The 12,608-nt window shown below is 40.2% G+C and overlaps 1 protein-coding gene across 16 annotated transcripts in view; it reads left to right on the top strand.

Moving 5' to 3' along the window:
• CADPS (calcium dependent secretion activator) overlaps positions 1 to 12,608 on the top strand; it is a 479,603-nt gene that overhangs the window by 371,376 nt on the left and 95,619 nt on the right. For 8 of the 16 annotated variants that reach the window (XM_029242794.1, XM_029242780.1, XM_029242796.1 and 5 more), the window contains one exon: positions 6,227 to 6,333. In XM_029242794.1, coding sequence (XP_029098627.1) covers positions 6,227 to 6,333 — 107 coding nt within the window. Of the gene's footprint in view, positions 1 to 6,226; positions 6,334 to 7,343; positions 7,353 to 11,566; positions 11,588 to 12,608 lie in introns of all 16 variants that reach the window. The other 8 variants (XM_029242782.1, XM_029242791.1, XM_029242788.1 and 5 more) reach the window with 2 other exon arrangements.

Below are 12,608 nucleotides of genomic sequence, written 5' to 3'. Positions count from 1 at the left end.
AACATACCTATAATTGGCCATTATTAAGGGGCCATAAGTGTTCAAGTAGAGGTATCAACAGAGGAGTTGAGCCTGTGTTATGAAGGCATAACTCTTTTTGGTGGGGAGAGGAGGGAAGGCCCTTAAAGGCTTTTGAGCAGGAGTATGACGGGTTCAGATGTGTGCTTTATGGAGATCAGCATGGACGCTGCATGATCAGTGAACTACAGGGGACGGAAGGAACTAAATGCTGGCTTGGAGTCTTTAGCAACAGTTGAGGTGGAGGTGATGAGATTTGAGTTGCATATCTACCCCCCGCACAGCAAGAGTGTGGGCACATGATCTCGTACAGTGGGAGATAAGATCAGGAGACATGTTAGAGATAGAATGGACAGGCCATGCCGCCCATGTCCTTATGGGGAAGAGACAAAGATGGTTGCAATGAAAAGAGTAGCGAAAACGATCCATGGTTCATCCACTGGTCTTTATTACCGTATAGTTTATACTGTCCTAAAGATGGAATCTTCTGAAAGAGAGTGATGAAGATACAGGGAATCAAGTGTATATGATGGCATGCCCCACTAAAGAAATTATGTTGAATCATAGCCCTGCGCTAAATGTATGGTCCGTGGAGCCATCATTTGAGGGAGGCAGGGTGCTCTGGAAAGCGTGTTGTGGCTATCTGCTTAGCATTCTGTTCCTACTCTAGCTTTTATCCACCCCTACCCCCAAATCCTAGTGAATTGCTCCAGGCTAGTTATTTTTAGTAATAGTGTAATACAAACACTGGCGTCTTCAGCAACACATAAATAGGTTGGAACTTGGTTGTAAGTGGGCTTTCCATCAACCATATCCATCTTTCATATGATATTTCAGGGACTGGCAATCCACTTGCTGGAACAGAGACGGTCAGGTTATTTAAGGGCTAGTTGGAGAGTCTCTCACTCCCGGGTGCCTCTCTTCCTTGGCTTAGCTGAGGCTGCAGAGGAATTCTCTTTTTATTTTTCTGCAGTCACATTTAACTCCCTCTCTGGAAGCCAAGCAGATTTAATTGTGTAAACATGAGCAATGGTAATTGGGTAAATGAAGTTGGAAACCAAGGTATGATGTTTTTGTTTTGCTCTGTGAGGGGAAAAAAATAGGGAGCTTGTTTTTCTGTGGTGGCAAACCTCACTGTCAGAATTCTGGACAGACAGTTGGCAGGAGGGAATCCCTTTACGAATTTTCATCAAGACCCATTGAGCTGAAATATGTATCTGCTGCCTCGCCGGTTATGGTTCAGCCTGGGGACATTTCATTGTTTTATAAAGCACCATATCAAGTGGTTTACACAGGTTCTGTTATCTGGGAAGAATAAATGAGGAGTTTCCCTAAGAATTGCACACTCAAGTAATACACATTCAGAGAGCCAGAAGGTGTTACCAGAGATGCACCCAACTTTCCGCCCAGCTATAGGTGAAGACCAGATTTTAACAAAACGTAAAATGTGGAGTACCTTTTTATAAAGAAGAGATTAGTAGTTGCCTTCCTTTATATAGCTGTCATTTAAAACTGATTTTTTTAAAAATTCTATTTACACACAGTCATTCCCAAACAAAAGATTTAAGCAAGAGGAGAATAGTGAATAGATTTTTCATTTTTCTTTTTCTTTTTTTTTTTTTTTTTGGTCTTTCATTTCAAACATTGAGGTGATCCCACAAGAAAAGAATGACATGAACTTTTGCTTTTAAGAGATGGTTTTTCCAGAATATTATATTTATCCTTATTTCTCATATTTTTTTTTAAATTAATGGTGCTAGAGTTGCATTTCCTGTAAGCCTGCAGTAAAATGCATTCTCCCAGTTGAAAAATTCAAGCAAACCAAGAAGCAAACGTGGCAATCACCATACAGATTGCTCTATAAACGAGGACCATTAGAAAGGACCAGGTCTGAGGTTAATGAGACACTCATTAAAGAGAATTGCGGAAGCTGGTAGTGTCAGTGCCTGTGTTGAAGGAGAGGCTATTGTTACAGGATGTTTGCTGTGCCGATATTGTAAACCACATGACAGATGGGTCAAGTACTGATTACCGTATTCTAACATTTGGAATAGCAAGTAACATATTTGATAAGCTGGCAAGTTTTTATATATGATTCAACCCACAATATAAAAGCCATGAGAACTCCAAGTTGAAAATAATTAAATGAGCTGGCTGGAAACAATCAGATACCACACATTTTTTTCCCCCCAAATGACAGATTTTGACACGTTGAAATTCCACAAAGGGAGCAAGAATATTCCCCAGCTCACTTGAACTAATAACGGCTCTTCATCTGCTTTTGCAAAGCAATTAATTCCTGCCTTCTCACAATGTAGGAGATAACAGTGAACACTTGTAGGCACCTGAAGCTTTACAGAGATCCATCCCATGCACTGTTTTGTTTGTTCTTATCCACAACCCTGCAAGGTACACAAAAAAAGATGTTAATAGTCTCAATTTGTAGAGGAGGAAGCTGACGCACAGAGAGGCTTAAGTAGAAGGTACAAGATTCCATAGGAAGTTAAGTCACATCCTGGGGATAAGAAGCCAGATCCTCCAATTATGTCAACATCGAGGGCTGTTTCTGGTCACCTGGAAGGAGGAAGCAGCTCTTAACATATAGGTGTTCTTTATTGTACAAAACGTCTATCTTCTTTCGGTCAGTGATGCCGCCACCATCATTCATGCGTATCCATCTGGATGAAGGCATCCAGGATTTGCATCCCGCTTCTGAGTGTCTCAGTACGGTGGTGCTGAGGGTGCTGGTAAGAGTCCCGTCCCTCGTCAAACAGCGTCACACTTCTGTAACGTTGCAGTCACGCCAAGGAAGCAGCAGCTCTCCATTCGTGTTTGATCGTTTTTGCCTGTTTGTTTGTTCTTCTCGGAATTTGTCATCTTAATTGTCATCCTTCGTGACAGTCACTTTGTCTCTTTACTTTTTTACCACCTCTCTTCACCTACCCGAGCAGCTCCCCCTCCTCCTGGGCCTTCTCCACCCACCCACATGCAGACCAGCATGTTATATCAGAGGCTCAAAGGCATGCCTAGGCCCAAATCAAGTACTGTAAACTTCTACCTTTCCTTTATTCGACAGCTTTCTGGTTTAGTTTGCTTTTTTCGTTCATTCCTCTGGAAATTTTGTTTAGCATACTAACCTGAGGCTCAGACTCTGGAGTTTGACACTGTAGGTTTTGAGAGACTCGAAAAGAGAGCATTTATTTCCCAGTGTCCACATTTTTTTTTTTTTTTTTTTTTTGTCTAGCTCTGTCTGACATATGCAACATTTTCAAACCTCAATGTCAGCACAAAATAACATTGTTGCATAACATTTTGCATGACGATTTTTTTTCTATGTTATGAGCTTCAGTTCTGTTGTATGAAATGTTTACCAAGTATATTGTATTTTTAGTTCCCCTTCGTCAGTGCTCCAGCTAGTACAAGATTGGGTGATAGGAATATTGCAGTACATTTCCAGATATTGCAGACAGCAGATGTGACCCAAAAAAATCGTTTCTAAGCACAAATTTCTCCTTGACCTCTGTTGGGGCGGGGGGGGGGAGGAGGGACTAGAGGATTTTGCACAGTATTTTCTTTAAAGACAACATCTTAAAGAAGTTGCTTTTTGTACCATTTTTACTAGCTAGTGAGTTAGCAGTGCAGGTGAAGAGGAAATTACAGTTGTGTCACAATAAAGTAGCTTGATCTACAGATAATGGAGTTGCAGCCAATTAATAATAAATGAAAGTCTGGCTACACGGGTTCATTGGAAGATCAAACGTTCTAGGTTCAAGGATACTTAACCTGCTGACTTTAAATGGTTGCATGTTAAAGCAAAATGGCAAAAGGTTTTATTAAACATACTGTCTGTATATATACATCAGGCATACACATATCTGCGTGCATGTGTACACACAGAAAGACTGCGCATGTGCACTTTATGTGTATCTATTGATATATATGGTAGTCAATCTAAGAGCACTGCATATTAAAACAAATCTTCAGGTGATCCTAGCTTACACATCTTGGATTTCTCCAAAGACAAAAATCATTCACAGCTTCTAAATAAAAGTACATCAAAATACTGATGTGATTTCCATTTCTACACCATATGTCATGGACAGATAGAATTCCCCTAGATTTGGCGAGTGTTCCACCTGAAAGGACAATGTTCTCTATTTTGAAAGTAAGAGATTTCAAAGATGTGCCCCAAGTGGGATTTTCTGCAGATTTGTATTAACGCGCAGGCTCGTCTGCTTCCTAGAAGATGTATGTAAGTGTGTGATGTGTGTATGTGGGTGTATGTGTCAAACGGGTAATAAGCATAGGATGAGGAACTTGCAAATTGATGTGTAAATGTGAATATCAACTAACAAAAAAAATAGTAGCCTATGCATGTTTACTATCAAAATGCAAATACCTCACTCTACACATATTACCCCAACATATATACACAGTATGTTTGTAGAAATGCCTGAAAGTCTACTGACAGAATTATGATAGTCCACTTATGGAATTATAAACAGACCAGGTGCCCCAAAAGCACAGAAATCAATCTTGTCACTCACTCTTTCTCCAAATATTTATTGCTCCAGACCAGGCAGTGAGCTGTCAGTCCCTAAACACTGCACATTTCCTTACTCTGAGTGTTGGAGGTTCTCTGCCTAATCTGCATATTTATTTCCCCACAGCTCCCACCTTCATGTCCTAACCTTTTATGCAGCCACATTTCCAGCTGAGGCTGGCAGAGACAATGGAGCATTCCATTGGCCTGAGTCCACAAAGCCCAGTGTCACACCAGTCATCAGGCTCTGTTGGAGAGAAACTTTCAACACCTCAGTAACCTTACTCTTAGGTCCATCACGCTTAGGTCCCATTGACTGGACCACTCCATTTGCACAGTGTTTCACAGAATTTTTCTTTTTCGTTGCTAAATCGTAGATTACTGATCATCTGACATGTTCATCGCCTGTTTAACAAATGCACAAGGAAAAAATTATGAGGAGCTGCTTGTTTGCTTGTTTTTTTGATTCACAGTCTCTACGATTTTGTTTCCCACTCCACACCACGCAAAACCAAACCAGCAACAACAAACCGACCCTTCCTGTGAAGTACTGAGTAATCTTTAGCCAGAAAAATCCTGAAGCCAAAACACACCTGCTTCAGATGAAGAGATTAAGTTTCAGCAGTCCTTTTGTGCACATATATATCCTCCTTGTGGAATCGTGCTCAAGGATCCGTATTGCCGTTACACCCATGGGCTCTAAATGACTCAGGCATCAAGGTTTGAAGGGGTCTGAGCATGAACTACAAGCTCCCCTGTGAGTTTAGACTGGTTGAAGTCAGGCCATTTCATTGGCTAAGAAAACCTTTATGTTTCAAATATTACTCTTTTCCCCCACAGGGAAAAAAAAATGTAATTTTTGGTAACATAATAACATTGGCAAACATTCATGAATTTAGCTCTATAAAGGATACAACAGAAATCAGGGTTCAGTTTGTTCTTGAGTGTGATCAAAGCCCTTTCAACACAGTAGAAACTAAAAGAAAAAAATAGAGTACATTGTTGCCACCTAACTGACAAAATTTCAGTTGTACCAACCAGTGGTTCAAACCACTTCATCCAATAATCTACACCCAACACTCTTTTAAAAATTCTATCCTGCCTTCTACCTAATGGCCCAAGAATGTCCGTTAATTCTCAGTCTCCTCCCTGGACAATTTAAAACAGCTAGACCATTGAATCTGCTTTTTTCCTATACCTGTTAAACGTGCAGACCTAGAACGAAAAACAATGCTGTAGTATCAACTGTGAAGGGACAAACGTGGCAGCAATCAAGACTAAGCTTCTGTTACACCTTCTCACCTCAGAAAGCACGAGCACTGTCTAGAGAGGGATATAAGATACTCCATTTATGCTGTCTTTAAAGAACATGTGTACAAAATGTCGCCAAATTTGAAATGGGCTGTCATGGTCTTAATCTAGCTTAATAAGCAAATTGGAAGCTGGAGCACTGCTTTTTCTTAATATGTATTATAATAATGATGGTGATAATGATAATAAAATGGCGTTATGGTTTGCTCACTACTAATTATGTGGCACTTAACATTTGCATGAAACTTTCAAAAAAATGGGTAACTCTTTGAAATTTCTTATCCACTAGCTCTAATGGCCACAAAACTAGCCTGCCGCTTTCGCTGAATTTTAACACAAATTCTTGTACTACAGAAAATGTAGGCCGGTTAATCACTCCTGCCAAAAAGCTGGAAGACACAATACGTCTTGCTGAACTAGTCATTGAAGTTCTTCAACAGAATGAGGAACACCATGCAGAGGTAAGTGGGCATCATGGGCAAAGCCTCTTGTTCCTTAGATGATGTTGCAGAACTGATTCTACCAGCAACTTTGTGAATAAGATGCCTTAACACCCATTTCTTTTAACTGGCCTTGTAAAGAGAATGAAAGTGACAGTTTTGCAGGAGGAGTCTTTGGAGGTTGTTTAAAGCAACTGAAAAGTGGTTGCGTGATATACGTTTCATCTTGAGTTTTCAGATGTTTCTAGCAACAAGCCAAAGAGGTGAGTATATCTTCAAGATAATTATCAAGCAGCATATGGTTATTGTCAGGAACACATGAAATACTTTTTGGTCTTTTGTGGTTGTTTCTGTTGCTACCACTGTTGTTTCGATTTATTTTATTTGGTGTGTGGATCGAGAACCGTCTTTTTGAATTTATCTCCGTAACTTAGCCCACTCACCCTAGAGTCTTCCTTTATTAATCTCAGATGACCTGGGTTGCTAAACGCAGTGACAGAAACAGATTATTCTGTGTTGTTCAACTTGTCGATTCTCCAACATACATCTAAATAAATTCAGCTTACTTTTTTTTTTTTTTTTTACAAACCACTGTCAAAATGATTATTTTGATAATAATTATAAACTGAGGGATTTCAAGGCTAACTAAATCCCAAACCTGTAAGGACTTAAACAACCCAACCCTTCCAAGAAAAGATTCCAAGATTTCATTATGATCAAACTGTTATATCACTGCTTGTTTCAAAACTGAGATTTAAAATCATCTCTCTTAAAATAGCCTTTTTGAAAACTGTACTCATGCTCACTCTTCCCCTCCAAGCAAGTCTACAGCATAGGGGGGATAAAAGGGGGCATCAATAAAAGTAACGCCAGAAGCACCTAAAATGCTCGTTCCCGTGACTAAATGAAAATCGACAGCACAGTTAAATAATATATAATACACCATAAAGCCAGTCATCCCAACTAATGCCTGATTTGCATATTTAAATTTCCTCCCTGTTTTTCCGTTCAATCTTGGCTGATCGTGGCAGGGGAAAGAGGTATGTGACCAAAACGAATGAGTCAGCCACCTGCTGTCATAGTCTGTGCATGCCCTTCCAGTACCATGTCTTCTAATGGGACTTTTCCCAGTGCCCCTGCTTCCTAACACCGACCCAAGGAATGTAATGGCAATTGCCAGTGGACTGCTTGTGCAATGGGTGACCCTCCACGGCAGGGTAAATGTGGGAGATTACCTTGTGCGTGCATGAAGCAATTGATACACTTAAAAACCACTGCAGTTCCATCTCGACACACACCTCCTACCTGCCTTGATCCTGTCCCCTTAGCCTGTCGTAGTACCTGTGTCCGTCTGTACTTACCTTTACTTCAGCAGATGAGAGCCGAGCGTAGTCACCAGTAGTAGCTAGCCAGAGTGATGCTAATCTTCCTCTACAGCTGTCTGTATGTGAACCATATATACAGTATTTATATAGAAAGAGAGTGCCAGAGAATCGTGATTTTCCCCAAAACCCTCTCAGGAATGGGGTGAAGACCCCTTGAGGCAGGTACAACTAACTCCTTCAGCACCCAGCAAATGCACAGCCGAGAGTGAGAAGAGGGGCTAAATCAACACACTCTAAACGTAAAAACTTAGGACTCACCTGCAGACATAAAATTAAGCTGGGCTAGAATTTTTTTCTGCTCTGTCCTGTGCGACGTGCTTTTCAGATTAGGGGCATCTGGGGTTCAAGTGATGGTAAGTATATTCTTTCCGGGTGTCCACAAAATCACCTCCAGACCATTCCTCCCCTGCTGTGGGTATTGAGGCTTTTCCCAAGATGTCAGACCAAATTTGCGAAGACATGGATTCAAAGAAGATGGTTTTCCTCACTTGCAATTGTTCTTTAAGTGAATGATCGAAGAAGAACACGGACATATATGTTTGATTCAATCAAGTTATTTTCTGAGGCTGCTGCAGTCTGAGAAAGGAGGATATTTTCCCAAATTACTCACAAGGGGTACCAAAGAAAAGTTGATAATCCAAAGAAGACATTTTGTTTTTCACTTTTCCAGAAAGCCCTTTTTCACTATGTGCTAATCACCATCTTAAACTGCCCTCATAACCATCATCACAAAAATATTTTAATCTTACATATTCAAAAGCCATTTATAAATAGGGTAGAAATCAATTCGATTCTTGTTTATTGACTTTAGAAGTTAGGAATGTCCTATATGGGAAAAGAATCTGAAAAAGAATAGAAATATGTATATGTATAACTGAAAAAGAAGAAGTTAGGAATGAAAACTTCAGTATGCTTTGGAATTCAGAGACCCAGTTTGCTTTTAGATCAATGTACAGGATTATGTCCTGAATTCGTCATTTCACCCAGTCACAAAACCTCATTACTCGATCAATCAAAAACTACCTGTCTGCTAAACACTGAGGCAGCTACCTCAGTGCTCTTTTGATGGACAAGGGAGCATCAGGCAGTCTCAACCTTCAGGCGATAGTATGCAGAGTGGCCAGGAGTTCAGGCTCTGAGGTTGACTTTGAAGTCCAGCTTTGCTGCCTTCTTGCTTTGTGATCTCAACCTAGTTACTTAACCTCTCTTATGCTGTAAATTGGAGATAGTCATAAATGGACCTCAGATAGTCATTGGGATGGAAGGCCAGTAGTAGTACATCTAGTATTATGCCTGACACATAGTAAGCACTCCACAAAGCTTGGCTATTGTATTATTAGGAATACATCACTAAGGAAGCAAAATATATGCATATGTAATCATAAAAAGGACAAAACCTACGTGGAATGTACCAAATGAATGACACAGACAGAATATGCTGGAAGGAGGTTGGGTTTGAACGATAGAGTGGGCCGGAAAGGCATCACCACCTGTTCTCAATGCTCACGTACAGATTTCAACCACCTCAGAAGCTGTTAAAAATTGCTGATGCCCATGTCTCACCCCAGCTCAATTAATTGGAATCTCATAGGGAGGGGCCGAGTACTGGTAATTTTTTAAACTGCCCAGTTGATTTCATGGTAAAGCCTGGTCAAGAGCCTCTGGGCTGTAAACAAGGAAGTAGAATTTGCCCTGGCACGCTGAGGATGAGGTTTTGCTGACAAAAGGATGAAAGACGAAATTTGTTTTCTACTGGCCAGTATTCACTGCCATCTTCTCTGGGTGCTCAATAAACTCTAGAAAATCACTAAATCCTCAGCATGGATCTTGGCTGTGTGGTCATGCTGTTTGGTGACACCACCACACAAATAAAAGTGACAAGTAGAATTGCCTCCCCCCCCAAAGATCAATAAGCCTTAAAACTATTTTGAATTCCAATATAAAGTAATTAACTGTTTCAGGAGAAAAAAAAGGTCCCCCCAGGTAAGACCATGTCATGTATACACACGTGCAGTACATGGTAGAAGTTGTCACTCGTATCTCTAAATTACAGCTTAATCCTGCTCTCAGAGCCTAAATTATGTGCACACACACACCTGCACACACGCAGGAATTATGCCTTCATGCACTGTTGCTTCACTTGCCCAATCCCTCTGTGTATACGTATGTATATGTATATATGTATTGTGGTACACAGAGGGGTACATATATACATGTAGTTTGTGTACAAAACATAGAGTGTGTTCAGTGTGGCTGACTATACCCCTAAAGTGTACATCTTTGCCTTTTCATAAGGAAAAGCACTGGGTAAGTATTTAGAAGCCAAAGTACAACTCCTTCTTGTCTTTGGAAAAGATTTCTGAAGATTTTAGACACCCACAGACATTGAGTTAGCTCATGTACAAAAATAGCATTCACCTGTATGAGCAAGTATAAGATAAATAAATATAATTGTTGTTGTCGTTTTATTCTAAACCTTCGCCTTGCCCACCCTAGATACACAGACTCTGTTCGTTTGATTAAAATTATGATATGGCTTTTTGGTGATTACTGCCCTTGCCTGACTCTTTTTCTCGTTCTCAGAGAGTCAGGTTTGATTATGAGGTTCTGAAAGAAATATCTTGGGTGTAGAAAAATAAATTCTCTTCCTTCACTAGAATCCTATGTTCCTCTACCAGACTTCCATGGTGATAATTCATATCACAGTAGTCATTGTTCCTTGTAGGGCTACCTATCTGTATGATTATGAATGTAACAACTGTAGATAATTTCTCAATACATTATCAGATTCTAACAAGGGACTAAATTTTCTGTAGATAGTAGACATAGGTGCTTCTTATGGCCTCTGGTTTGCAGCTTTTCAATAAAGCTGGTAAGAACCAGGTATGACGTTGGGCTGAGAAATGTTTAATTACAGGCATTTAGGATTTGTTTTTTGTTTTGTCTCATTTTTTGGTTGTTTTTTTTTTTCTTGTCATCCTAGAGCAAAATTGTATCTGGGAAGGCAATTCAGTCTCTCTAGTAACTATTTTCTTGGGCTCACCCTGAAGATGCAAAGTGAAATAAATAACTAAAGAATAAGTACCAGCCAATATTTGGTGTGCCTTTGTGAGTTTTACAAATATCCTGCATCAGGGATGATGAGAGTCAGCCCTCCACATAGGGTTGGGGGGCAGGAGTGGGACTCCAGCAAGTTTCAGTATTTAGAAGATCCTTGCCTAGTAGGCAGATGGCTAGGAGAGCTCTGCGGGTGGGGTTAAGGGTTTCTTCCTCTGCTGGATTTAGCCACGTAGTCAGTGGAACAAGCCCCAAAACCCAGGGCTCTCATCCCCAGGTGGTAAAACTACAATAAAACCTCATCGATTCAGACCCAACTACTCTTAATTTGTGACAATTCAATTGTAGATGTGGCTCTTTTAATTTCTCCTAAGGAAAATATTTGACATGGTCTCAACTTCCTCTAGAAATTCTAAAGGCTCGTCTTCCAAGTTTCATCCCAGGATCTATAAAATTAAAGCTTCCCTCTCTTTGAATTCAATTTATAGGTCAATTTATCTACAATTATTAGAAGTTTTGTTTTAAAAAAGTACTTCTACATTTATGATACATTTATATGTTAATCAGTACCTTTTACTTGGGTGCCCTGGTACAGACTGCATACAGAAGGCAGCAAAAGGATAGTTCTCTTTTAGAAAGCCCAGTAATTTAGGTTTTTTTGCTGACAGACTAGCATCTCTCCTCTCCCATTACTCTGAATCAGTGAGGTTTTACTGTCAATTGAAATGGAAACAGCAGGTGTCTATTTCCAGCCAAGCCGACCTTGCAGAATGGTCCATGACTTGATTTTTTCCATTTAATTTGCAAACCAGCCACATGTTGATAAAGGAGAAGTAAGTAAAATGAAATCTCATGAAAGAAGAGAGGTGGATCCCTATCCTGCCTCCTTGTGGCTGTTAGAATATCCCCAAATAACTAATAGATCACTGAAGAGCTTGACCATTGAACGAACTCTTTCATTTATGGAATTATTTCCATAATCATCTTTCATGTTTCCAAATGCCTTCTCATCTTTTTTTTTTGGTGGATGCTCGGGAAAGTGTTTCCCATGTAAATAAATACTTCACAGCACTGGGTGGGTAGGTGGGGCAATAGAAGGGGCTGGTAATTTGTTTTTGTTTTTCTGCTCTCTTTGAAATCAGCAAAAGAAAAAAAGAGGGGGGGGGGCTTCTTGACACTGCCACTCATTCTGCATGCCCCCTGCCAGAAATGATTAGTCAACATGCATGCATGCCTTTGAATTGCATTCACATCTGGCCCATCTGATGTGAATGTCACCTCTGAGACCCTGCACAATGATTTCCAAGGACCCACGTGCATGAAAATGAGTTACTTCACTGATATTTTTGGTTTTCAATGTACATATGTGTCCAGCCCTCAGAAAAGTAAGTTCTAATCTTACTGAGCGTCTCCTAGCTTAAAGCCTGATCTTTCCTACGGACAGGATGCAAAACCAGAGGCTCCCTGCTTAAAGAGATTTCAACTCAAAAGTTTTGCGACAATTGCAACAATGGTTTCCTTCGCCTTGGTATGAAATAGGAGTAACATTTCCAATGTGTAGGGAAACACGAGTTGCTGAGCTTGTATGAGACCACAGACAATTAAGCCCAAGATGCGTAGATATAAGTAAATGATGATTGCGTATTTTCAAGTTAGACCAGCAGAAAACCCATAAACACAGTGAAGAAACTCCCAAATTCTAATATTTTAGAGCAAGAACTAGCCAACAAGAGTGATAAAGAGCATGACTCAAAACGTACTGAGTTATTGTAAATTGAACAGAAGTTCCACACCTGTCATTTCTACAGCTACATCCTCTGACCGGTAGGTCAGAGTAAAGACTTTCTAAGGCAG

The sequence above is a fragment of the Monodon monoceros genome, unplaced genomic scaffold (assembly GCF_005190385.1).
Source record: "Monodon monoceros isolate NGI ecotype Baffin Bay Population unplaced genomic scaffold, NGI_Narwhal_1 Super_Scaffold_3, whole genome shotgun sequence".
Lineage (NCBI taxonomy): Eukaryota > Metazoa > Chordata > Mammalia > Artiodactyla > Monodontidae > Monodon > Monodon monoceros.
Note: the sequence above shows the minus strand (reverse complement) of the source record. Positions and strands in the feature narration are given on the sequence as shown.